Source organism: Fistularia commersonii, chromosome 1 (genome assembly GCF_037954325.1).
Source record: "Fistularia commersonii isolate RoL2024-O1a breed Wild chromosome 1, RoL_Fcom_v1.0, whole genome shotgun sequence".
Classification (NCBI taxonomy): Eukaryota; Metazoa; Chordata; class Actinopteri; order Syngnathiformes; family Fistulariidae; genus Fistularia; species Fistularia commersonii.
Window position 1 is genome coordinate 5,164,811 of NC_141284.1, and position 25,435 is coordinate 5,190,245.

General features: G+C 44.9%; 2 protein-coding genes and 1 long non-coding RNA gene across 3 annotated transcripts; 2 read left to right on the plus strand and 1 right to left on the minus strand.

The window, feature by feature from the left end:
- The first annotated feature begins 510 nt into the window (after positions 1-510).
- sec16b (SEC16 homolog B, endoplasmic reticulum export factor) lies at positions 511-7,803 on the plus strand. Its single transcript, XM_086166483.1, has 13 exons — positions 511-608; positions 691-829; positions 1,615-1,839; positions 2,154-2,251; positions 2,868-2,949; positions 3,035-3,152; positions 3,219-3,330; positions 5,272-5,377; positions 5,466-5,603; positions 5,686-5,799; positions 7,204-7,288; positions 7,371-7,530; positions 7,638-7,803. Exons 1-13 carry the CDS (start codon positions 511-513, stop codon positions 7,801-7,803), a joined length of 1,641 nt encoding a protein of 546 aa, XP_086022609.1.
- Positions 7,804-7,930: 127 nt separating this feature from the next.
- Positions 7,931-10,568, plus strand: LOC147237205 (uncharacterized). Its single transcript, XR_015106043.1, has 4 exons — positions 7,931-8,172; positions 8,249-8,366; positions 8,656-8,705; positions 8,791-10,568. It is a non-coding gene; the product is annotated as an uncharacterized LOC147237205 (long non-coding RNA).
- Positions 10,569-11,838: 1,270 nt separating this feature from the next.
- Positions 11,839-15,160, minus strand: znf648 (zinc finger protein 648). The gene is made up of 2 exons (XM_086145003.1): positions 15,011-15,160; positions 11,839-14,490 (listed from the first exon to the last, which is right to left on the minus strand). Exon 2 carries the CDS (start codon positions 14,437-14,439, stop codon positions 12,994-12,996), a length of 1,446 nt encoding a protein of 481 aa, XP_086001129.1. The 5' UTR covers positions 14,440-14,490; positions 15,011-15,160; the 3' UTR covers positions 11,839-12,993.
- Between the last annotated feature and the right edge of the window lie 10,275 nt (positions 15,161-25,435).

Sequence of the window (25,435 nt, forward strand, 5' to 3'; positions counted from 1 at the left end):
TTTTTAAAATACTACATAATGTAATAATATATATCTGATTACACAAAATTGCATTTTTTACCTTATTATTTGTTCAAATAATGATCAATCTGAATTGATCATGAATTGAAATATATTTGAAAAGCAACGGAGTCATATTTTAGAAATAAAAAATGAAGATACGTTTTAATAGTTATCTTATGATATAATTCAATGATTGAGATTTTCCCGTTATTTGTCTAGTATAAAAGTGGACTTTCTCAGTTTAAAAAAATAATATCTCTTTTCAGTTGACTGATGTCTTTTAAACAGACTTCAATGTGGTCATTACGATTTAAATATGTAACATTTACTTTTATTGTAGTTGTTACACGATTTCTTGGATTTTTTTGTTTGTTTTTATGTATTTATTGCTTATTGCTCATTTATTTATAGGCCATTTTATCCCCTGTGATTCTATGAGCAAATACATCTTCCGTGTTATAAAACAAACAACATCAATTCTTTAGACAGCGGTTCTTTAGAATAGAAATGGCGTTTGAGGGAGGTGTGCGTTTCCTCCGACAGGTGATCCTGAGTGAGACGCAAGAGCAGCAGGAGATGAGGAGCTTCCCGGGGCCTCTCACTGGGTATTTGAAAATAAAATCAGAAGATGTCATCTCATATTTATGAGAAACAAATAAAAATAATCCGGTTCTGACTGACCTCCAGGGAGGACCTGCACAAGGTGGACGTCCTGGAGTTCGCCCAGCAGAAGGCGGCCTGCTGCCTGCGGGACCCCCGCCTGCCTGACCGGAGCTCTGCTGCCCTTTTGTGGAAACTGTTGGTACTGATCTGCAGGCAGAACGGGGTGAGAGGGCCAAAGGAAAATCATAATCGTTTAGTTCTACAAAAATGCTTCAAATTAAAAAAAAAAAAAAAAGAATCAAAATGGAGACGGCCTTACACTGGTGATAAAACTGGATATTGACAAAATAATGTGTGGTCAATTTTAAATCTAAAATTGCAGAAAAGAAGCAGGAAATTAAATAAGGGAGTTAAAAAAATCTGAGGAAGTACATCAAAACAGATGTGAAAGAGATTTAAAAGCGCGGAAAAAGGTTTGTTTAATCCCCGACAGCAGATTAACAAAACTAAACTCAAGGTTTATAACTCTAAATCTTAATCGAATTCTCTAGATTAGTTTATTCAGAAAGGACAAAATAGGACTGAAGATTAAAGCTTTTGACTCCTTTTTATTCCCATTCAGCTGAAGTCAAAGACAAAGTCTGCTTTATTATCAATTTCTCCACATGTACTAATCTTATAAAAGAATCGAGGAGACGTTTCTCACTATCGCGCGGTGACATGAAATTTACAAAATAATAATAAAGTGCACATTAACAGTACAGTGCACAATGAACAAAATATTAAGTGCATGCACATTCACATACAATCTATTGGTACTGAGGTGAGAGGATGTGGAGATTTACCATTAAAAACTGAAATGTATAAATGTATTTATTTTGAATGTAGCGAGTAGGAGCAGAAGTTTCTGGACAGTTCAGTGCTGAAACCAACCAATTTTCCAATTATTTTGATACCAGCGTGGCTGTCAATCAATTTTTTTTCCGAATGGTCCGGTCCTGCTTCCAGCAAATAGTCGGCTCCGATATCGCCGAGCTGCTGATGCAGGGGTCCCGTCTCGACTGGGAGGCCAAAGCAGGCGCGCTCATCGACTTCAGCGAGGGCGAGACCGCTGAAGCGCCGCCCTGCCCCGGGGGAGACCTGCTCACAGGGGGCGGCGGCGCCGTGGACCCTGAGGCGGCGGCAAAATCCCTGAAGGAATACACTCAGCTGCTGCTGGCCGGGAGGAAGAAGGTCGGTGCTGCCCCCTAGTCATGTCATCTTCCCCAACTGTATTTAGGAGGCCCGGGTAGGGGTGTCTGACAGCATTTAATTTAGGATCAGAATCTGCTGCACAGGTTTGTGGGGCTGGAGCCAATCCCAGCTGGCGTTAGGTCAAGAGGGGCGGGGCTTAACCGGGGAAGGTCAGCCGTCAATCATGTAGAGACAGCCAATCATTCACACCTGCAAAAAAATTTCACCGAATCCGCTAGCTAAATGTGAATTTGTTCCAGGGCGTTGTGAAGAGTTTTGTTTTTCTTCCTCTAACCCTGGTCCTCGGATCCCAGGAGGCCCTGGAGTCGGCCATGAGCGGCGCCCTCTGGGGCCACGCCCTATTCCTCGCCAGCAAGATGGACAACAGGTCGTACACTACGGTGCTGAACAGGTGAGACGTATCCCCTCAATTCGAAAAAAAATCCCTTAACTTTATGTAATTTGAGCGAAACACTTAGTATAATATTCCCTGATTATAATCCCTTTATATGATTGTAAAGTGAAATATTCTGCCACTGCATTCCAGTGAGATTTCTTATGACGCAAGTCAAAGATTATACTTTTCCAGGCCATTTCAGATATCTTCAATGAGAGAGATATGATTTCACAACTGACACTGATATTAATTGTGATAATAGTAATTATTATAATATGAAGAACGACAAACATTATTATTATTATTAATTTTATTTTATTAATCTCAGTAATTTTGCGCTTACGCTTCCTGTGACAGTGGGGTCGTCAGGGGTCTCTGGGGTTTTTATTTTGTCGGATTGGGACAAAAAAAAGTAATTATCCATAATTTTTAAAAGCAGGTTGTTCAGTGTTCAGGGCAATACACGCTTAATAACGGCATTCCCGGTCAGCAGGGCCACCGAAGACAAAGTTTTCCGTAAGTGAGAATGTTGGATGTCTGTGATTGACAGGTGACCCATCCAGGTTAAGCCCCGCCTCCTGTCCAAGTGTCAGATGTGATTGGTCGAGAATCCGACAATCTTTGTTCGCAGGTTTACCGGCCAGCTGGCAGCCAGCGACCCCCTCCAGACGCTCTTCCAGCTGCTGTCCGGCAGGATCCCGGCCGTCGCCACGGTAACACCCCCTTGTCACCGTTTCGGTCCGAAGATGCTTCACAGAGTCTGTTCGTCTAATCAGAGCTGTGCTGTCGCGCTCCCAGTGCTGGGGCCACGAGAAGTGGGGCGACTGGCGGCCCCACCTGGCAGTGATCCTCGCCAACGAGACGGGGGAGTCCTCCGTGCGCCAGAAGGCCATCGTCACCATGGGAGACACACTGGGTGAGTTGGCGGTGACGCCGGGAAGTCACATGATCCCGCAATCTCACCTTCTCGCCTCTCCTCCAGCATCCAGGGGCCTTCTGCACGCCGCCCATATCTGCTACCTGACAGCCAGCGCTCCACTGGGAGCCTTCACCCAGAGGGAGGCCAGGGTGGTGCTTCTGGGGAGCAGCCACAGGTGAGCCAGCCCGCCAGCCCGCCGCCCCTGACGTCAAACGGAGGTTTCTATCACAACATCGTTGCCGTAGTAACGTTTTTGCACGTCTTTACGTGACTCATTTCCTGATTAAACCTTAATTTTTATTAGTTGTAATCATTATTCCATCCATTATCTGCTCCTTATCCTGCTCATGCCTGTCTCAGCTGTCATTATTTCATCACAATCGTTATTTTAAAAAAAATAATAACAAACACATAACATAAAAACAAAATAGATAAAGTTATATTATTTAACACTCAATAAAAAATGTTAGCCAGGTTTTCATGTATTTCTTCTTTATCATTTTACTTTTTGAAATAATTTTGCAGGGCTCTGTTGACATGACAAGTATCAAGGTAGTAAAATCCTTATCTGCATTTTTAGCTGCAGCCACTTGGTAGCAACAGTGAGGCCTCTGAACCAGTGCATACTGGCCTACACATTCTTGTTGAAATCTTTTTGTCGTGGCAACTGGACTTGAACTTCTTCACTTAATGATATCTCACTCCTGATTCGAGAGGCTTCTTTAGTTCTAATGAGCTGTGGGGAGTTTCTAAATATAACTGTCAGGGTTTTGGGCACGTTTTGGTTATGGTGTCTCGTTATGTAAATGTAAGTATTGATTGGCAGAAACTTGGTCTAAGGCAGGGGTCAGGAACCTTTTTGAACGGCAGAGCCATAAAAGCCAAATATTTCTAAATAATTGAGAGCCATATAGTAATTTTAACGTATACTAAACTAAAAATGTCTTACTTTTAATCCGACCTCTGGTGCTGCATGGATTTGTTCCAAGTGCCGCTTTATATTTGACCGTTTCATCGATGCAATTTTATCATTGCCCACTAGACATACAGCAGATCCAAATGCAAATTCCTCTATTCACGCCGCCTGGAATGCACGGTAATCATTGTCTTTTACAAGGGTTGAAGCGGATAAACTAGTTGGCTATCTGATAAAATTAATATCTTCAACTTTATAATGGCCCGGACGTGCTTGGAAGCCATTGGTTCCCGACCCGACCCGACCGACGGGTGACCTGTGAAATTTACCTTCAAAACTAATTTCCGTTTACTTTAAAAATGACACGGTATTACGAAGAAATATCACAAATATTTTGAAATCAGTTCCAAACTGATTTTTTTTTCAACTCAAAATTGTCTGGGAGCCATACGCCGTCACCGGAAGAGCCATAGGTTCCCGACCGCTGGTCTAAGGGGTTGTTATACTAATGGAAATGTCGTTCGTTGGGACAAAAGAGCAACTTTTGTGGGATAACCTGGATTGGAATGTGTAAAGGTAAAGCTAAACAACGCAGTGAAGCCTGTTGGATCGCATGAACTGGGGCTCATGTGGGAGTTGCCTGTGGGCTGTTGGTGAATCTTTCCTGGTTGTTTGGAGGGTGCAGAAGGTCTCGGTCCAAGCGTGCAAATCTGTCTTGGTATTGATCCAAGTATGGAATTTTTTGGTTTTGAAAGGTTGTGAGCGAGGCTCCTTTGTTCGGGGATGGTTTTTCTGTTTTGAGAAAGATGGCTTCTTCGACTCCTCTCGAACCAACTGCCTTCTCCGGCCAGAATATGAACATTGGGCCATCTGTTTGGGCGGAGGTTGTTTGGTCTCTCCAGTGTAGACGTCGTCACAATTCTCAGTGCAAGTGACTGCATACACCATTTTTCCATGTCATGCCTGGGTGTTTCATCCTGGGGTGCACCAGTTTTCTGTCTCAGGATGTTTTGGGGTTTCAAATCTACCAGTATATGGTGTTAGTTGAACACCCCTCGGAGTTTCTCCGAAACACCAGCAACAAACGGTACGACGATGTTCTTTCGTTTGTTGTGGTCCTCCTTTACATTTCACTGCATTTCTTGGGGTTCAGTATTACAAATGCTCTGCTCCTGTGTGATTCCCCCGTCTGTCCACCAGGGGGCCCTTTCGCCATTTCGCCACCAACCTCGCCATCCGGTGCACCGAGCTGTACGAGTACTGCCAGGCTCTAGGCGGCAGATGTTCCGCCATACCGACTTTCCAGGTGGGTGTCGACCCCCTGACTCGGATCCGGGGAATCATAAATAAGTGGCTGATTTTGTGTGTGTGTGTGTGCGTGTGTGTGTGTTCAGGCCTATAAGTTCCTCTATGCTAGCCGCCTGCTCGACTGCGGCCTGGCGTCGCAGGCCTTCCACTACCTGGAGGTGGTGGGCCGTGCCCTCGTCAGGGAGCCCGAGCCCTCCGCCATGCTGACCGGGGAGGTCGTCAAGGTAACCGACATGCGCGCAGCACGCCGTTACTGAGACGCGTGCTGTGGCGTTGATGCAACGCATGTTTGCTGTTTTCTTCCAGCTGGCGGAAAGGCTGAGACATACCGAGGGCCAGCTTGGCGAGATGGGCCTCGGCGGCGTTGAGCGGGAACCTGCTTGGCTGACGCAGCTGCGCTCCAGGCTTTGCTCCCTGCAGGTCAGGGTCAGACGGCGTCCCGGGGCCGAAGCGTTCCCTCCTGTCTGGTTTTCACAATGAAAGCGGATTTGCATGTTTCTGTGTGAGCGGAAGCAAGATGCGTGGCAGGGGTCGTTGTGCATTCAGTCTATCCTTGGAGGCTTCAAGCTGTCAATCATTCAGACACGCAACCATTCGCACCTCCAGACAATTTAGTTTTTTGATTCTACGATGAAGACAGAGGACCTTGAGAGAAACCAGGCAGGAGAACATGGAGATGTTCCTTAAATAGACCTCTTTGCATTTTAAATGATGGTAGAGGTGGTGAGCACGTTCTCCTCCAAAAAAAGGTTTCAGTTTCTGATTTTATTTTCTAGAGCGTTGAAATGCTAAGACCACCTGCTAGTGTTGCTAGCTTGCAGTTTGACTAGCATTACATAGCTTTTAGCTCCATTGACACAGTGTAATTGTTTGTGGGCAAACTTATTTTTCAAAACAATTTTGATGTTTTCCCACCGTCATTTGGATTCACTGAAGACCCTAAATTATCCGCAGGTGTGAATGCTTGACCTCTAGATGATTGACGAATGTGATATGCTGAATGTATTAATATATACATCTGCACAAAATTTTACAATTCTTAAGATAAAACACATCAGAACACTGTGAGTTATTTAACAAAATGGTTGCTGACAAAGTCACCACGGTAACAGGTTATCAAAATGTAATCACCTGTTGGGTGTTTATTATGTTTACCCCCTTCTCCCTGCCACGAGTTATTCATTACCGGATATTTTATCCAGGTCGCAGACTCTTCCACCATGTGTGAATTTAGCACTGGAGGATTCGACCTCGCTAACTGCGCAAGCCAGATTTATAAATACATAAAATTTGTAGTTATAACACATTGACATATGTCTAATATTTAAAATGGCTTATATAGTAGTTGTATTACCACAAGTAAACATTTTTTTCCATTTTCAACCATACATATTTTTGATTGTGTGTGTGTGTACGTAAATATACATGTATATACGTATATATAAGTATATAGACGTATATGTACGTATATGCGTGCACACACACACACACATACACACACACATGATATATATATATATATATATATATATAAACAGAGAGAGAGAGAGATCACATTATATATTTATATATTTCTGACTTCTAGAGGCCATTTTTCCTTTTTGTTGTGAAGGACGAATGATTTTATATATATATATATATATAATTATCATATTAAAATAAATTAATATATATCATAATATGTATATTCATTCATTTTTACATTTTTTAAATTACTATTATCAAATAATGTATATATATTCAAAAAATGTCTCCTACAACTCCTATAACTACATTTATTTGTTTTAAATGTCCAAGCGTGTTATTTATCATCTCCCACTGCAGGTGGAGGGTCCCGCCTACGCTGCAGCCCTCCAACCGCCTCCCGAAGAACCACCGCCTGCCCTTAACCACAGCAACACACTCTTCGGTAGATCTTGGTTTCCTCCCCTACCCAATCCAGTCCGGAGCTACGAGCGCTGATCTCTGTCTCCATCTTCCCGCCGTTGCAGGACGTGGTGTGGACGAAATCGGGTGCGATCTCAGGAGCCCTGAACCGGAGCTCTTTTACTACACTGGAGGCGAGGAGGAGCCCGCACCTCTTCGGCGCCTTCAGGAGAAAACGGCGGAGATGTCGGCGTTGGCGTGGGACAGCGGAACAGCACGGGAATGGTACACAGATCGTACGGTGACGGGCTTGCCCCCCCCCCCCACCCCGCCCTCTTGGTGTCTGAATCTTGTTTCACTCCTTCTCTCCCCCCCGTGCTGCCTCCTTCCAGGCCCGGGGCCAGTCCACCCCTGCCAGTAATGGGTCCCTGCACTCCCCAAGCGCCCACAGGGGCCCTGAGCCAAGCCTTCAGTTATCATAACTTGGATGGCGCCGAGGTCGGCGTGGCCCCGCCAGGTCCACCGGCCCCCCCAACTGCAGCGGCAGGCGGTCAGTGACCCGTCTCCTCCTAATATATATTAACATTTATTGCGCCCCCTGGGTAACATCTTGTTTTCTGTTGTCCACAGGAGGCGCCGCGGTGAGTGGCAATCGCTTCCACGCGCGATGCAAGGGGTCACACAGCCCGTGACCTTTGACCCACAAATCTTAATTCGGAGGTCATGCCGTGCTAGAGAATGAAAAGTGAAACTGTAACCTGGTGTTTGTGGTTAGCTTTTAGCTGTTAGCTTCAGATTTGGGTGGACGGGTTTGACATCCCTCCGTCTTTCTCACAGAATCAGAGCGCCCGGGCCAGATGGTTTGGTGGATGGTTCACCTCAAAACCCAGAGACGCTCCAACCGAGCAGGAGGTTCCGGCTCACACAGTGAGGGGCAGGCGGTTCAGCTCTAATCGCTCATAATCTCACCGTTTGATGACACGCTGTCTTTTTTTCTCTGGAGATCCCTCCGCCGGCTCCTGGCCCCTGCCCTCCTCCACCACCTGGCATGGTTTCTCCCGCCGCCGTACCGTCCCAGCCCCCTCCGCAGACGGGGATCAACCCCTATTCAAGGAAAGCAGGCAAGTTATGGGGTTTCACTTGCTCGGGTCCCTTTGCAACCAGTGGGCTTCCCCCGCTGACCTCCGACCCCTGCTGTGTCGTTTTATGACATTCGGACACCACCGCAGTGTCTCCTGCACATCGTGTTACACAGCAAACATATTTTTCATTTACAGTGTTTCGTCAGCTGTTATATTAGATGACTAAAAATGTCAAAATGTGTGATTTATTCTCCCTACCTCCTTCTATTTATATACATACATACACATATATTTTAAATACTTACGTATGATTATTTCTTTTATAAAGGCCAGCAGCTTGGCTGAGAATCTGGACCGTACCATCAGCCTCCATCACAGGTGAAGTCATGTGCATTTTTTTTTATTTAATTTCAAAAGACTTCACAGCAGTGACTTATTTTGTCTTATTTTGTGTCTCGAGCAGGAAAATGAAACAAATAAGCAGCCCTAAGCGGAAATGAGAAGACACCGCCGGTTTCGTAGATTACCGGAGAACGTCGCCCTACCTGGGAGGAGATGAAGATAAAGTCTTCCACACTCATAGTGCAAACATTTATTTTTAAGGGTGCCCTTTTCCGAGTCCCCCGCTGCGCTAAAGAAATATGCTGGCACGCAAACCGGCTGCCGTAACTCACACTGCCACCACCTTAATGGCAAATTTGCTGTCGGCTGCAGGAAGTGCGGCGGGATGGGGGTGTGGGTGGGGTGTGATATCTTAAATTATAATAACTTGCATTTGAGACCGGGCTGACGCAAGTCCAGCGCCAGCGGAAAAAATCTGGCCTGGAACGAGAGTGTTATTACAACCGCGCCGCAGAACTCACCTGAAAAATAGTCAGGTTTGTCGTCAACTGAAAAAAGTATAAGAAGTACATAAAGAAGAGTATAAAATATTTTAATATTTCAATATATGCTGCTTGATAATGATGACATTTTAAACTTTTTACTTCCAGCTTGCTTGTCGTTTCACATTCAATTAATTACATGTTTTCAACGTTTCTGTCAGTTTGGTGCGTTCGTTTTCCTGCCTCCCGATCGTTTCCTTCGCAGATCATTCCCAGAATGCACTGCCTCACTTCTCTTCTCAGCTGCTACCGGCTGCTCTGAGGGTGTGTGTGAAACAGCCTATAAGTTGTCATGACAACAAACTGGTCCTGAAGCTGATGGCCGTAAATGTTCGGTCTGTTAGAAAATTCAGGGTAAAATCCAGTCAGTGACACAGGTGCAGAAAATAATCTCCATTTTTTTTTTTTTCCTCATTTGTCTCCTGACGCGTTTTGTTAAATGACAACCGTTTTCAGGTTGTTTGCATCCAGGTGAGTTTTTTTTGTTTCAAGTTTTTAAGAGTTAGTCTGCAGAACAGGAAGTTGATTTGGGAAAGAAAAAGAAAAATGAAACAGACAGCGATTACAACTAAAAGACCCTAGTGTGATTTTTATTTATTGTTTTTTAATTAATTACTAGCAAGGCCAAGGCTAGATGGCTGCACAGACAGAGCACTGGATGCGGGAATACCACCTTTTCAGACGATTGTCCTGCCATTTTAGTTACTTTTCAATATTTTCCATGTGTCTCTCACACCACCAGCAAATAGCATGGAATATTAACATAGGAAAAGACCTGCAAAGAGAAATCTCGAGGTAAAACCACTTAGTGTCGTCAGTTAAACGTGAATGCACCAGCATTCCCCGATACAGCTAGCATTAATGCTATGTACTATAGCATTTTAGTCACCGAAGATTAATTTAGAGAACATTTGAGACTCCCTATAAACACAGTGATATACCCTAATTGTGTCCTATATCCTAAGATTTAAGCCTCACACTTCATATTATCTCTAAAAACTGGATTAAATTTGACCCTTAATCCAGTTAATTGGTTATACCTCAAGTCTTACAACTGATTTTTTCCCAATCTGATCGAAAGATATACTATATGATAAGTGTGGTATGTGTGCTGATGCTGCAGAGATGGATGATACCACATAGCTGGGGCGGGACCCAGGGGGGTCAACAGCCGACCCTCCTTGCAACAGGACCCCCAGCCGGTGGACCCTCACTGGATCCAACTGTTTACGTGATGATGGTATTTGCAATGCTAGCTGCTGGGTAAGGAGCTTATTAATAGCCCCTGTATATGATGCTATGTTAAAGGCTAAGCTTGGACACTAGCCTGAGATGTACATAGGACACACAGAATTCAATAAATGTTTTTTTTGTGAACAAGCTATGCAGCTAATGTTTTTACTACATATTTTCCCTCCAGTGGTGCGTTTGCCATGCTCCTGTCAACACTGCTGCGGTATACTCTGCGGCGGTATTTTTTGCCGCAGGTGCGTATCAGTTACATGTATCAATTAAAGACGCTTACAGGGTAAAGGCATCGTGGCTGTGGATTCCAAACTGGGCTTTTCGCTCCAGAGTGGAGTGAGTGTCAACATGGCAGGTGCTGGCTCCTTTTACCATTAGTCTGCAGGAGCCAAGTGAGAGAGGCCCCGACACACACGCACACACACACACACACACGCACACACTCGCCGTCCAGGATACAAGCCGGGTGGCTGCATGCCAAACACATTTCAGAGCCTCAACACATTTAAATTGGATAAATCAAGGCAGGACACTTTTAATTGGCTTGATGTCCTTAAAATCTCCAGATGGTTTTCTTTTCAGATGTCGTTGTATGAAATCAGTTTTGGTTAAAGGAAAAAACAAAACACAAAGACACAAATTTAGTTTTTGCTATATAACGCAAGAAGTTGACCCCACCTGGCCCCCGGGCCCGTTTTCTTGGACTACATCCTCCCACACCGCAGTTCAAGTGACATATATCAAGGACATGTATCCTGTCGTGCCAGGTGGTTTAAAAAAAAAGGAATGGGATATTCTGGGATGGGTTTCGAGCCTGGTTAGCTCCGTGTTTTCTGTCGACTCCGGGACGTTTCCATGTCACTGTTAGTTACGCGTCACTGAACATATCATGACAGGTTGATAGTATTAGCAGACGTCGGCCGGGGCTCCGCACACACAAATGGGGCCCGGCGGCCTCCGGTTCAGATCTCGCCATCACGGTGCCGGAGGTTCTGACGCAGCTCCCGGTCTGGTGAAAATGCTGTATTCCCGGCTCGGGCTGAAGGGCTCTGACCTAGATTTTTGATTGACAACTGTATCGTGTAGATGATCAGTCCGTCCAGTTGAGGGTGATGGATGATTGACAGGGGGCAGAGCCCTGGTTTGACATTAATCTGTATTAATTTCTGAATCGTTCCTGACGGCTTTCTTTCATCTTCCTCGCTTCGCCTCCTGTCTAAGACAATGACAGATTGTCAGGATCTCACCTCTTCACTACTCCTCTAATCATAACCGCTTGATCGTTGGAATCCTCATCTTTGAACCGTCGACTCCGATGTCTGTTCGATGACGAAAAACAACTGGGACACAAATCTAGTAAACGTCACGTGCATTTATTGGCATATGAAACAAGTTAAGACGTGAGTTCGGCAGTTTCTTGTTCGGTCGGAGAGCTGATGGAGGGTATAACAATACAGGATAGGAAACAGTCTGACAGACACATTCAAAAATCCATGTTTCATTTAAACATTCTTTAAATATCATGAATAAAACCTAACTATGTGTTTGTACATTCATGCATTCATTTATAATATATATATCACTTTCACAGGCGTGTGAGGAGGCGCATACGACCCCAGCTGTCACAGGGGTGAGAGGCAGGGCATAAACTTCACATGTCAACTGTCAATCATATAGAGGATTTTCAGTAACCCTCACTGACTGTGGGAGGAGGATGGAGAATCCAGACAGGAGAACATGGAGATCGCAAGCAGGGAGAACCTTGTCGATCACTGGATCAGAAGCAGCAATCCTGTCATTCAACAGAACCGTCAGACTGACAGCGCATAAACGACAAGGACCCTGTTAAAAAGTGAATAGCCGGATGTCTCTAAAGCTATCCCTGTGATTTACGTGTGACCCTTTAAGTTTAAACCCCTTGCTGACCCTGCAGAGCAGAAAGAAGCTCCTATACCATGTTCACTTGACCCGGCCCCATACTACCAGGAACGCACATGTGTGTTTAAGTGTGTCTGCGCAACCATGACAAACACGTTGCGGTATAAATACACCATTGATCTTTGACCTCGAGTGGATCCCCCTTCCTTGAAGTGACTCTTCGACGTCCGTACAATGAAAGGCTCGCTTGTACTTTCACAGGCATTTTTTTTCTGCCGTCGGAACGGGATTAACGGCCCAGTTTGTCGGTCATGTGACAATCGTCCGAACCAATCAGGTTCATTCCGGAAGGAAATCCGTCTGGATCTGTGCAAGGGTAAACTTTGGACTTTAAGGCTTACAGATGTGCTATCACTGCAGACGATAGGGAAGAGGCGGGGTTTGACCTGACTGGCAATGTGTCAATCAAAGACATCCGACCATACACCCTCTCATTCACACCTATGGACAATTTAGAGTTTTCAATGACTGTTTTTAGACTGCGGGAGGAAGTCGGAGCATCTTGACAGTTACACAAATCTGGAACTTTCTTGTTGTGGCATACATACTCACCACTGTTTGATATCAGGTTGCTCGAAAAAAATAAACGGCGGCCGTAGTTAAACACACTTGCCGTCGCCGTCGCGGTGGCTGAGTGTGTGCTGCGCTAGCTTGGCGGCACATTGGAAAGACCTGTTGCACACCACGCAGACAAATATCCTCCCAGCGCAGGCCTGCTCCTGGTGCAGCTCCAGGGAGGCCCGCTGGCTGAAGTTCTTGCTGCACCCGTTGCAGCTGTGCAACTGCTCTTTGCTGTGCACATAGCGGTGACGCACCAGGCGCGAGGCCATGGCGAACGCCACGCCGCACTCGCCGCACTTGTGTGGCCGAGCGCCGGTGTGGATGGCCTGGTGCTCGGCCAGGTTGGAGGATTTCGAGAAACACTTGGAGCACACGGGGCAGACGTACGGCCGCACCCCTGCGTGGATCTTGCGGTGCTCGGCCATGCGGCTGGCCAGGGCGAACGACCTGCCGCAGTCCGGGCAGGAGAAGGGCCTGGCGCCCAGGTGCTTGCGCTCGTGGCGTTTCAAGGAGAGGGGTTTGTTGAAGGTCTTACCACAATGCTGGCAGGGGAAGGGTTTGTCGTTGGTGTGCATGTTCCGCTCGTGCTTCCGTAGGTCGGAGGAGCGGATGAAGTCTTTCCCACAGGTTTCGCAGCTGTACGGCTTCTCTCCGGTGTGCGTGCGGATGTGCTTGCGGTAATCTGAGGACCAGATGTAGGTTTTGACGCAGAAGGGGCAGCGGTAGGGTCTCTCTCCGGTGTGCAGACGCTTGTGCTGCTGCAGCGTGCCCTGGTGGGAGTACATCTTGCCGCAGGTGTCGCAGGCGTAGGGCTTGAGGCCGCTGTGCGTCTGCATGTGACTCTGGAGGTTGCACAGCTTATTGAACGCCCAGTGGCAGCGCGTGCACTTGAAGGGCCGCTGCTCGACATCCACGCCGACGCGTTTTTTCATCGTCGCGAAAAGTTTGGGGTTCTTTTTGGGCAGGTTCTCGTCGGGTGGTTTATTTACGTCCATCTGGTTCCCTGCTCCGCCTGTTACGTTTAGCTCCTTTAGCTTAAGCTTGGTGTCATTTTGCTCGGGTGTATCGATGCATTTTGAGGAGGTGCTTTTCTTCCTCGCAACTCCTCGCACTCCATCAGGCCCGCACACATTGTTCTCTGTGTTTCCAGAGCTGCACGACAAACCTTCATCATGACTGTCTTCTTCATCTTGTTCCGTCTCCCCCCCTGGCGAAAGCTCTGCAAACTTCTCCACCAGAGACCAGTTTGGCGTCTGAGGGTTGACATAGAGGATCCCGCTGTTGGCGTTTTGTGCGAGTGAGTCGGCGTCTGAGCAAATACTATCGGACGAGTCTTCCGTCTTCGCATCGTGAGAGCTCCCTGAGATATTTGCCCCTGGATATCCCCTGCGGAGACTACGCCTGACCGGCTGCTCTCTGGCGCTTCCTGCGGCGACCACTCTATCCATGGTCACCTTTCCGGAGGGGCATGGAATCATAGGCATGAGGTTCAAGGTGTTTAAGGATTTCCTGAGACAAGTCCCGCTTGTAAAAACCTGAGAAATTAATGGAAAGAATAATATTTCTCATGCAAAGTCTACCAAAATCTATCCAGTACCCCCCCCCCCCATACTGTTTACATTACAGTATTATATATATTATATTTTACCAGAACTGTAAAAAACAACACTTTACTTTTTTGTGTATTCATAGATTTACTCATCAGGTAGTTTTAGCTGTTATTATTCCTCCTGTGTTTTTTTTTTCAGAGATAATTAAAGCTAGACTGTCATGACACAACACATAAAATATCACTTGCTTGACAAAAATGACATTCTAAGAAAATGAGTTTGCACAAAGTCAAAGCTTGTATAAAACTAACAGTACTATTCGAGCCTTTAACAGGGTTTTAGATGGGTAAATTAAACTTTTGAAGAAAAAATGAGTTGCTGACTAATAACATTGCTCCCGTTTTTCCAGTCGTAATATTACTGAACCCTGGTTCATACGGGAAAAAATAAAATAAAAATAATTTATCATCACTCGAGTTCAGTAATAACAATAAACGGTTATTACCTCGGGTCCAGCCGGTGGCCGCGGATCTACTTTACTTCCGCGGAAGACGCTCGATGCTGTTTGCCGGCTGCTTGAGTCCCCGCAGCATCTTCCCCCCTCGACAGCGCTGATGTCGTCATAACCTGTCTCGGCTTACCTCCTGTCGTCTTACGTTACCGGCCGCCCGCATGTTGCCTCTCCTGTAAGTTACACGACACTTAAATCGTTAAATCCCCGTTGAGGTGTGAAACCGGGGAGTTTTAAGCCCCTAGTTCGCCCGCCTGCCCCCTCACAGCGGCCAACTGTGGTAATGCTAACGTTTTGAGTTACCCCAGCTGTTTGCGTTCCGGAAGATTAAACTTCGCTCCACAGTGATAAATATAATATAAATATGATATTTCACCCTAATGAGTTTCGAAATAGAATCTAATATACATGTCTTTTTTTTTAACTCTTATATCACAATTTCACCTCATTTGCCCCTATTTGTGAAACCGGAAGTGAAGGGAACGTTCTCTGGGTTAATAGGCCCCTCGGGTTTTTAGCTAACCGCTACATGTCCAGCATAGTTTACATTTGTAAACAAGCGCTACAGTTACATTAGTGAGCGTTAGCAGCCTGCCATAGCTAATAATTCATCTTGTAATCTCACTTAGAGCTTCTGTGTACTTTGTACCACTTCATCCAAATCTCAAGTGTCCCTTCATATCAGTATTTCTTGATTAAGAAATGGTTGTGACAGTATTATTATTGTTGTTGTTTTATGGTTGCTATTACTTTTGTTTTTACCATTATAAGATTTGGTCTACACCCCACAGAAACCCAATTCTAATGTTGCCCTTCCAAGAGATGACATGGAAACACTTTTCTTTAACAAAGTGCACAATCAAAGCTCCAATTATATTTACCTAAGCAGGAAATCACTGGCAAGATGACCTACATACATGTTTAACAAAAAATGTACTGAATGACCTGGGAATTCCAAAGTATTATTTTACAGAAATTGGTTAATATTGTGGAAAGGTAAGTAACCCAGAAAGGTACATGAAAACCCATACAATTCTTCAAAAAAATGTCATGTTTTTAGTAAAAGCAATGTCAAGGGAAACATCAGGAACATATATACAGTGTGTTATGTCTTTACTTAACTACCAATATCTATTCTATGTCGCTCACACTTTGTCATACTACAACACGTTGACTCCTTAAAGAGACAAGGATGAAGCGAAAAGGATTAGAGTGACGCAGATGATTCGCAATGGCAACCCCTGATGGGAGCAGGTGAAAGGAATATGGATGATATAGGTATAATGTATAAAAGGTGATTTCAGATCAGTATGTTGAAAAAGAGGGTGTAAAGAAAACTAAAGAAATAGTTTCCTGAAAATGTCAATGAACACCCTGAAAAATTATTAAAACAGTTAATTTCTAAATTTGTTGTCTTCATATACACTATTCAAAAAAAGAAAGGGAACACTGAAATAACACATCTAGAGCTGAATGAATGAAATATTCTTATTAAATACGTTGGTCTTTACATAGTTGAATGGGCTGACAACAAAATCACACAAAAATTATCAATGAAAATCAAATGTATTAACCCATGGAGGTCTGGATTTGGAGTCACACTCAACATTAAAGTGGAAAAACACACTACAGGCTGATCTAACTTTGATGTAATGTCCATTAAACAAGTCAAAATGAATCAGTGTTGCTTCCAACGTGAGCACAGAGGTGAGATTGACTTGGAGTTATGTTGTGTTGCTTAATTGTTCCCTTTATTTTTTACACAGTATATTTACAAGAAAATGGAAATATAGAATCAAAAATATGGGTATTGCTTACATATTTCTATCTTTATGTGTAAGTGGGCTTGATGTTTGATGTTGTTTGCCGTCACTAAAAGGCTTTCAGACTGGTGATGTGACCTCTGGCCCTGTTTGCAGCCGCAACTTGCCTTTCTCCCCTGTGGCCTCAAGATGTCGCTGCTGACCCGCCAATTTGAATTCCTGAACCTCAGACTGTGGAAAATCACTAGCTCATCGCAAAAAAAAAAAACACACCCCTGGAGGAAATCCTGTCTTTGAATGAAACTTATTGAGGACATATGTCTTTAAACTAAACAATCTCAGAATGTTAACCGTTGCAAAAAAAAAAAAAAAGGGGGGGGGGGGGGGTTGTGGGGGGGGTTAAAAGTGTGGTGACATTTGTGTGCATTTCTTTTTTTAAGTTGGGACCTTAACCACAATTGAGTCTAGAGGTCTGTTTGCAGCACAGTGGATCTGACAGTGATTACTGGGGGAAGGGAACGCCGCGTCCCTTCGCCTCTTCATGCTGGATAATTAAGCTACTGTTAATTTTTTTTGTCACTAGACGACTGCTTATCGGCGGCTGCTTGGATCGATTTTTTTTCCCTTCCGATTATGTCTCTTCTCAGCCTATGAAAGACGCCAGGCGTGTTGTAACAGTTATTTTATCGATGTTTTATTTATATCACTTAAAATGCCAAGACAATCATTTAACAGTATTCCTGTCATAAGTAATTGAATGCCCCTTGTGAGACTAATTTGTTAATGAAATGGGGAGTTTGGGCCCGCTCCAGATGAGCTCTGTTGTTTTTTTTTCTTCTTTCCAAAAAGCGGGCTGAAATCCAACACTCAAAAAAATTGCCGCCACAAAGCTGCTCTAAACTCAGATTCACCTTAAAAAGTTGAGGATCTAAACCTGGTCAAGCAGCTCCCCCCACACCCTTCTGGTAAATTTCCAAGTTCAAGCCTTTAGAAGTTCTGAACAATGGGCCCATTGTTACCCCCAAAAATGCGCCACTTGGCACAAATACACGTTCAAAAGAGAAAAAAAGAAGCTCCTTTAAGTTAATTGCTAAATGGGGATAGGGTGAATAGAGTCAGTTACGCAACCTTTCGGCTTTATATCACTGTAAATGCATGTGTTGTATAACAGCGTTGGTTTGGGGCAGAGACATTTGAAGCCGTGGAAAAAAAAAAGAAGCTTCCACAAAATCTTTGTATAGTCTCACGTTAACCTTCCTCTGTACCTATTTTTATTTTTCAAAGCCACCAATTCAATGTTTTGGAGTTTCTCCGAATGTCTACAGAATAAGTGACTGCAGCTGAAATCTAAGCGGCACCCTGAGAGCCCCCTGGGCAAGGATTGAAAACTCTGGGGTTGCGCGTCTGTGTGTGTGTATGTGTGTGTGTGTGTGTGTGTGTGTGTGTGTGTGTGTGTGTATGTGTATGTGGTGGACCCCTCCCTTCTCTCATGACCCCTTTTGGGACCAACAAACAGATGCCCTCGCTCTGGATGTACTATTTGTTCACATGCTCTTGTTGCTGTTTGCTATCAATACAACCAGCACACTTAGCGGAAAGAAATGATCGGTTATTGATTAAAACTTATTAACATTACACATTATATGTTCTATGTACATATAGTATAATACATATAATAATATAAGGATGCCAATGCGGTACTGGAGTGTTGCACAACTTGCTATAAATCCAAAGAGAAGTATCAGTTATTAAATACAGGCAGGCTTAGGACCTGTGGCCGTGTTAAACCTACCAGTGGAAGTGTTAAACATACAAAACATACACCAACAATGAGCCCAGTAAGGACAGCGATGTGCAGGGGTCTAGCAATCATCCTTGGAACTGAGCGCTCCTGGTTCGATTCCCTACTCCTCCTAATGTGTTGAAGTGTTGTTGAGCAACAAACCGAACCCTTAACCCTCCACCCCCTTTGGCCACTAGATGGCTGCCAACTGCTCATGGTTCATCCATGATGGGTTAAAGGCAAAATTCAATGAATAGAAGAATAGAAGGGATAAATAAAGTACAAGAGAAATGTAATATAAACAGTAGAACTGCACATATATATACATATTGCTTGTCTACGTTTGTTTTCAACCCACTCAGATTGCAGGTATTTTAATCCCTTAAAATTTAAGGGATTAATAAAGTACAATAATAAATGTAATATGAACAGTAGAACTGTACACACACACAATAATAAGTGCCTAGGTTTGTTTTCAACCCAGTCAAATTGCAGTTAATGGAATACGTACAAGAGCATACAGAGGTTACAGTTTCGCAGTAGCTCGATGCAGAAAAGGTTGGACTCTTTTCTTTTTTATCCTTATGAGAATAACGTATTTATGTTATAAAGTACGTACGTTATGAAGTAAATAACGTCCCGTAAGAAGTTTTGGGACTGAGATTTCATGTTTGTTTGTCAATCAAAAGTCGATACTTTTTACCGGAAAGTGACCTGGGCGACTCATATAGGCTTTTGTGTTTTGTTGGGAAAAGTTGCGGAGTCATGGAGGAGGTGGGTGGGTGGGGGGTGGTCCTTGGATTCAATGTAAGAGTAGGTCGCTTTAATTGAGAACATTCCCGTTCTTGGAATTTTCCACTTGGACTCAATTTCAGCAGAGATGGCTGGATTTGGTTTGCTATACATCTAGTTGCATAACCTGCAACTTCTGTTAACCCCTGGTGTTCCGCGCTGTGCAGTCCGGATTCAGCTCTGCCACGCAGCATGCTCTTCATCGCTGTGTGCATGTGAGTGAGAGTGTAAGACCAAAAACATGCCTATATTCGCCATGCGAACATAAACAAGCACAGGTATAATCCCCACATAACACACATTGATCTCAGCGTGATCATATGTTGTACCAGTACTTGCTGAAGTGTCGAAAGCATCAACAATAATTAGGGTAGAAGCATTATGTGTATTGTCTCTACCAAATGCACATTAATAAATGTATTTATTTGTTAATCGCACAACCAAATTACTTGCTTTAAATAGCAATTTAAACATGAATTACTTAAGTCGAGAGAACGCACAGCAGTTCCCCGTGTTACTGTTAAGTATGAAAGTTTGCTGAAGTACTTCAGTAGAGTACAAGTACCAGAGACGAGCACTCAAGTACTCGGGCCGTGTTGAAAAGTAGAGAGACACTTCTAAAATAGATGATGTCCTGATCCATGTTTATCATCCGTGCAAACACTCATCCGCACACTGTGCTGTTGGCCGAAGCTCAGCTCTGCCGTCCCGGCCATATTTGCATGGAGCCCCCCCTCCTTCCAACTTTGGTGCCACCCACTAACAACTTCTTCAGAATGTCCCGCGCAAATAAAGCGGAAGGAATTCTGCTGCCGCGATGCGGTAAAAAAAAAAAAAAAAACATGTCGGTAGAGGGAAGTCACAGACGGAGGATGTTTTTATCTCATTTAGTCAGATAAGTCCCATGTTGTCATGGCATCACACGGAGAAAAACCATAATTTGAACAGCGTCATCATGGGATGTGGTCCTGACAACCCCCTATTTAGGATGCTTATTACGTCACCATAAGTCAGTTTTGAAATTATTGTTGAAATGTGTTGCTGACAAGAACTAAGACAACTGTTAGTATACCTCATGACTAAAACTACTTTTTTCCTTACTTTATTGATAATAATGGCCCAATACAGTGTTCAGTAACTTTAACAATGTTTCCTGACACTTTAACTCAAGTAGCTGCATAAAAGACTTGCAGTTGCTCTCACAATTATAAATGAATAAATTATGTGTTAATAATAGTATTACTGAAAGGCTTTAATAATGCCTTAAATGTGATATTGAACCTAGTATTTGTAAAAGGTGTTCCATTGTTCCACCCGATTCGATCTGCAGATTGGGCCCAATATTTTTGGGTCTTGATTTTGAGTTTTTGTAAACAACTTTTACTATGGATTTTTCATTCTTTTCTTCCTATGAGTCATATTTTCCATTTCTAAATCCATGTAAAGCCGGTTGAAGGCAAGACTCGTCCTGCCCAGGTGAGCAGGAACGCACCTTTATCACCTTTATTAAAAAAATTCCCATCAAGGCGCCAGTGCTAATAATTACAAGGTTCCTGAATAATGCCCGATTGATGCTTTGCGCTTCCAATCGTTGATCAGATTTTTTGCCTTTGCTATTGTGTTTGTGCCGTCAGGACCCACATGGCGCTTGGATGTGTTTTTAATTGTCAGATCACGTCATCAAGTCTGAGAGCACCGGCTCAGCTCTTTTGGTTGTTTTGAAACTAAACACAGCTGAGGACTGAGGCGAGCTGCTGCACGCTGAGCATCTGAAGCGAGGTGCATGTTCATCGTCACAAACCTTCTCCATCCTTTACTTCTCTATCTTCTTGAAACTAATCAGGTCTGATTTTGCAGAGCGAGTAGATTCTCTTAAAGTTGTGTATTTTTAGCTTTAGCCTGCAGTTATACTAAACTTGACTCTTAATATATGGTAACTTTTACCAGTTAATGAAAGGGGAGTCTAATTGTAGGTTGTTTTTTTTTTTGCGTGTGCATGTGTGCTGTCAGTATACCAGTGCCCAAGTGCAGCGTTCCCCTCCAGAAACAATGTGCTGAGGTATGTCTTCTGACGTGACATCAGACTCTGTTGGGGCTTGACCAGCGCTCGCTTGTGTGACCTTTGTAAATTTCCACTATCTCTCAGGCAAATGGTCGGGGGGTTGTTGCCTTCACGGTTCCTAAAGATGGCCTTGGAGGCTTGGGAGTTGCAGGGGGGTGGGTCGGGACAAGGAGAAGGGGGGTTGTAAACTGCCGGATGTGAAAGGGTGGTGGGGCAGGACCACATCAAGAGGGTCCAGGGAGAAAGTCAGAAAGTCTTAACTTAACAATATCAAAACAACAGGCATGTTTGTCAAGTCTGTGTTTCATTGTCTGAGAGGGGGGGGATGCAGCGAAGCAGAAAACAAGAACCCAGGACACATCTCTGCTGGATCGGATCTGCTCTTTTACTCTCCGGTGTCTTGTTTTGAACAAAGAAGCGGACGCCGGACTCAGCAGCGGCGGAAAGAGAAAGCGGGCGTGAGGTGCTTGCAAATATTAAGAAAACACAGTCCGAGGTTGGGGGAAACAGGAGGAGGAGGGGCAAGCGGGGACAAATAAAAACTGACAGCTGAATTTATTGCAAGAGGTTACAGTTTGACTCTTTCACATAAACTTCCAAGAGAAAATTGGAGCTGAATCTCTCTTGTTTACCTCGACTGCTGCAGGCTGCCCATGTTTTAATGCTGGATGTACGGCACGCTGGAGCGCTGTAGACTATAAATAGTTAGATGTGGAGAAAAAAAATGCTCAGGCATGTTATTAACAGTGAAGTGGTATTTATATGGAGTTGCGTGAGCTCAAGTTGAGCAGCATGAGCAGCTATGTGTAACGTTTAAAAAAGAAATAGGGAGATAAAGAGAACTTTTTGTCCCAGATGTGAGTCAGTAACTTGACACCGTACTTTAAGCACAACAACACAAGAGGGAGGAGGGAGAAATAAAAAAAAGTTTTTCCAGGAAAGAAGTGTCCCGGCTGTTTGAGTCCCGCAAACAGGGAGAAGAAAAACAGGTGAACATCTCACTAGTGTTTATAACTTCTTGTGTTTGGCTCGGATTGCAGTTTTGGCTTACCGTGCACCCCGTCCTTTCTGTGTTGTAAACAAACGGCAAATCCAAGGGTTCCTGACCGAGCTGGAACCCCGGCGTGACTTCCCCGCGTCAGTGCCCGTGGGTGGTGAAAACCCCCGGGGTTGTGAAGCTTCCCTGGCCTTTTTTGTTAACTTGAAACAACTTCCTGTGGAACTACAGCCTGACCTGTTTACAAAATGCTGTGTTTGTCTGAAACCACGCAGGTCACGGGTGAACCCCGTCCCAGAGAAGATAAAAATAAGGGAACCCTCCTTTTTTTTTTTTCCAGTGAAGAAGTTTTAGTCATTGTTTTGACCAAATGTCTTGGCTGCAATCGTGAAGATGATCCAGTGCTGAGGCACATGATCTTGTCTCGGGTAGTCGGGTTAGCTGTTGCTAATGCCATCGCTACAGACAGCTGCTGGCAAGTTGTTTTCTTTTGCTAGACAAGAAGCACCATAATGCTACAAATGCTGTGGTTACCGGAGGTTGTGTGTGTTGACGTTCAGAGCAGCCAGTCGATGCCCTCCTGCTGGCAACAACTACAGAATACCTTTCCAGTGTGTCACATGATTCATCTGCTTATCTTGGTGAAATTTCTGATCTCAGAACTAAAGGATTAAACACATTACAGTAAGTTTAATTTCCTGGTCGGATTCTTACTTCATACATGGGAGAGCGGTGCAAGCTGTATTAGCAATGTAGCCACATTTTAGTTTAGCCAAATCCCATCAATGCCCAGCATGTGAGTCGGCTGCAAGTGGGAGTCGATGATGAACCACTTTCTGTGACTTTAAATCAGTGAGTGGCAGATGAATAATTGGACAGTTGAAATTCTGATGTGCGACCATATTTAGTGAACAGCCCTGTGGCTGGCCTCTCGTAACTCCTTAAAAAGATAGATAAGAACTCTGGTTTCAGACTTCTTATCTAACACAGAGACGAAAAAAAAAAAGTTGGACAAAAATGCCAGCATTCTTCTCTACCCAGCATCAAAAGTAAAAATATCATTGCTGCAGTTGTCTGGAAAAGGGCTTGTATAATTGACTTTCTTTTTAAAATTGGGGACCTGCTGCGGACATCACGTTGCCCGGGTGAGCCTGCTCGGGTTGATTCCCTGGCCTTGTCGCCCTGCCCGTCTCGCCCCCGTCATGTCTCTCATCAGCAGATCAGCTGCTCCGCATGTGCGACGGGATGGGCGACCTTAATGGGATGCACGCAGTCGCAGGCGCACAAAGAACCCCCTTGTTTGGGACAGCGACGGGTTGGTGCTTCGTGCTGGCTTTGAATTTAGCCTGAGCTGAACTGTGTCACGCAGCTTGTTTTGCGCTAATTCAAAGCCACGGGATCTCCGCGGCCCCTTGTGGGTGGCAGGTGTGTCAAACGTCAGTCCGGCCTGTTCTGAGGGAGTAGAACCATCTCAGCGGTTCGAACTGCAGTTCTTGTTGGTTTCACAGGAAACAGCTCTCCTTTTCCCTCAGCTCAACGTTCCCATATCCTTATATCACCCTCATGACCATGCAGTAGATGTCATTGATATGAAGGGGTGAGGAGAATCAGGTTGACCCCGATATCTTGCGCTGTAAATGTATTTTTATGTAGCAGTGCCGAATAGCCAAAGTGCTTAAGGTAAACAAAGTGGTGGTTCTGGCCTTGGATCGGTCAGTTCCTAATCTTCATTAAAAATATTAAAGCAGCTGGAGCGCCAGTTACACGGCAAAACCTCCGATTCGGTTACGGACCCTGGGAGGTGGAGGTTGGGGGAATTCAAAGATGGGGTAACCAAAGGCCAGCCCCCTTTTGTGTCCCATACTAGTCTACATTTCACAATGTTTTGTATTTATTATAGTTTTATAGATTATGTGCAAAGGGTGAAAGCGGAGCGTGACACTTGGGTGAAAAGCTAACAGGAATGTGTGGATAAATTAGCTCAGGTGGTGATGGTTGTTTGGGGGGGTCTAACAGATGGACTTTGTCAAACTCAGGCAGAGGAACATCTGTTTTTTGCAACATATTCTACACCCCACCCCCCCAACCTTGGCCAGATCTCTCCTCTGTGCCACATCTTAGCAAAACTGCCAAACATGATCTTTCAGCGATAGGGGGCGGGGGCAGGTCTCCTTGGTGAAGGAGCTCCTCTGTGGCGCCGTGGCGAGCATGAGAATTCGCCCCAGAGGAGGCGGTCAGGTGCTGTTTGTTTTTTAACAGCAATGACGTTTGTCACCATCGGCGGCGGTCTGATCTTTGTCCATTCTGGCCTGTTCAGCGTCAAGGGGGGGCCGACGTTGCTTTCACAGCTGTGCAAGTTTCCGAGGCGTCCAGCTTCAGGGTCATATATCGGTAGCTGGAGGGGGGGGGGGGGGGGGGGTGTCGTCAAAAGCGACAACGACAGAGCCGGTGCTCCGAGCGAGGGACCATGTGATATGAAAAGACCTGAGACGGGAAAAGGATGGGACTTCATTTTCTGCTGTGATTCCGGAGTCGTTATTGAGTTTGCCGTCTGATTGAATTGCGGGTCACACGCTTCCTGGTTTGAGCTCGAATACTACGAGTTGTCTGATCAAACGTATCAGGTGATGTGGGTGTAACGATGGGTGACGCTCAAGAAAAAAAAATAAAGAAAGAAAGTCACATTTTGAGAACTGGCTCCCTCCACTCTACTTTATATGTGCCATTGACCTCCAAGTTGTTACATAACAGCCTGGTATGGAGTCCCACCCCCGCCTCTCTCCTCCACACACCAGACTGCCTGTGCTAAGTCTCAGGGTCGCCATGGAAACCAAGCGCCCCGCATTACGTTTTTCTCCCCGAGACGCCGACGCCGTCCCTCCGGTCCCAGCTTTGGGCAGAGCGTGTCAGATATGGACGGTGTTGCCAGCGAAGCGGCTCCATCGCTCCGCAGCGGCGCCGGATGACGGGCAGGAGGTTCAACTAAAGATGATTTGAAGTGAAGTGGCGGGAAGATCTGCGG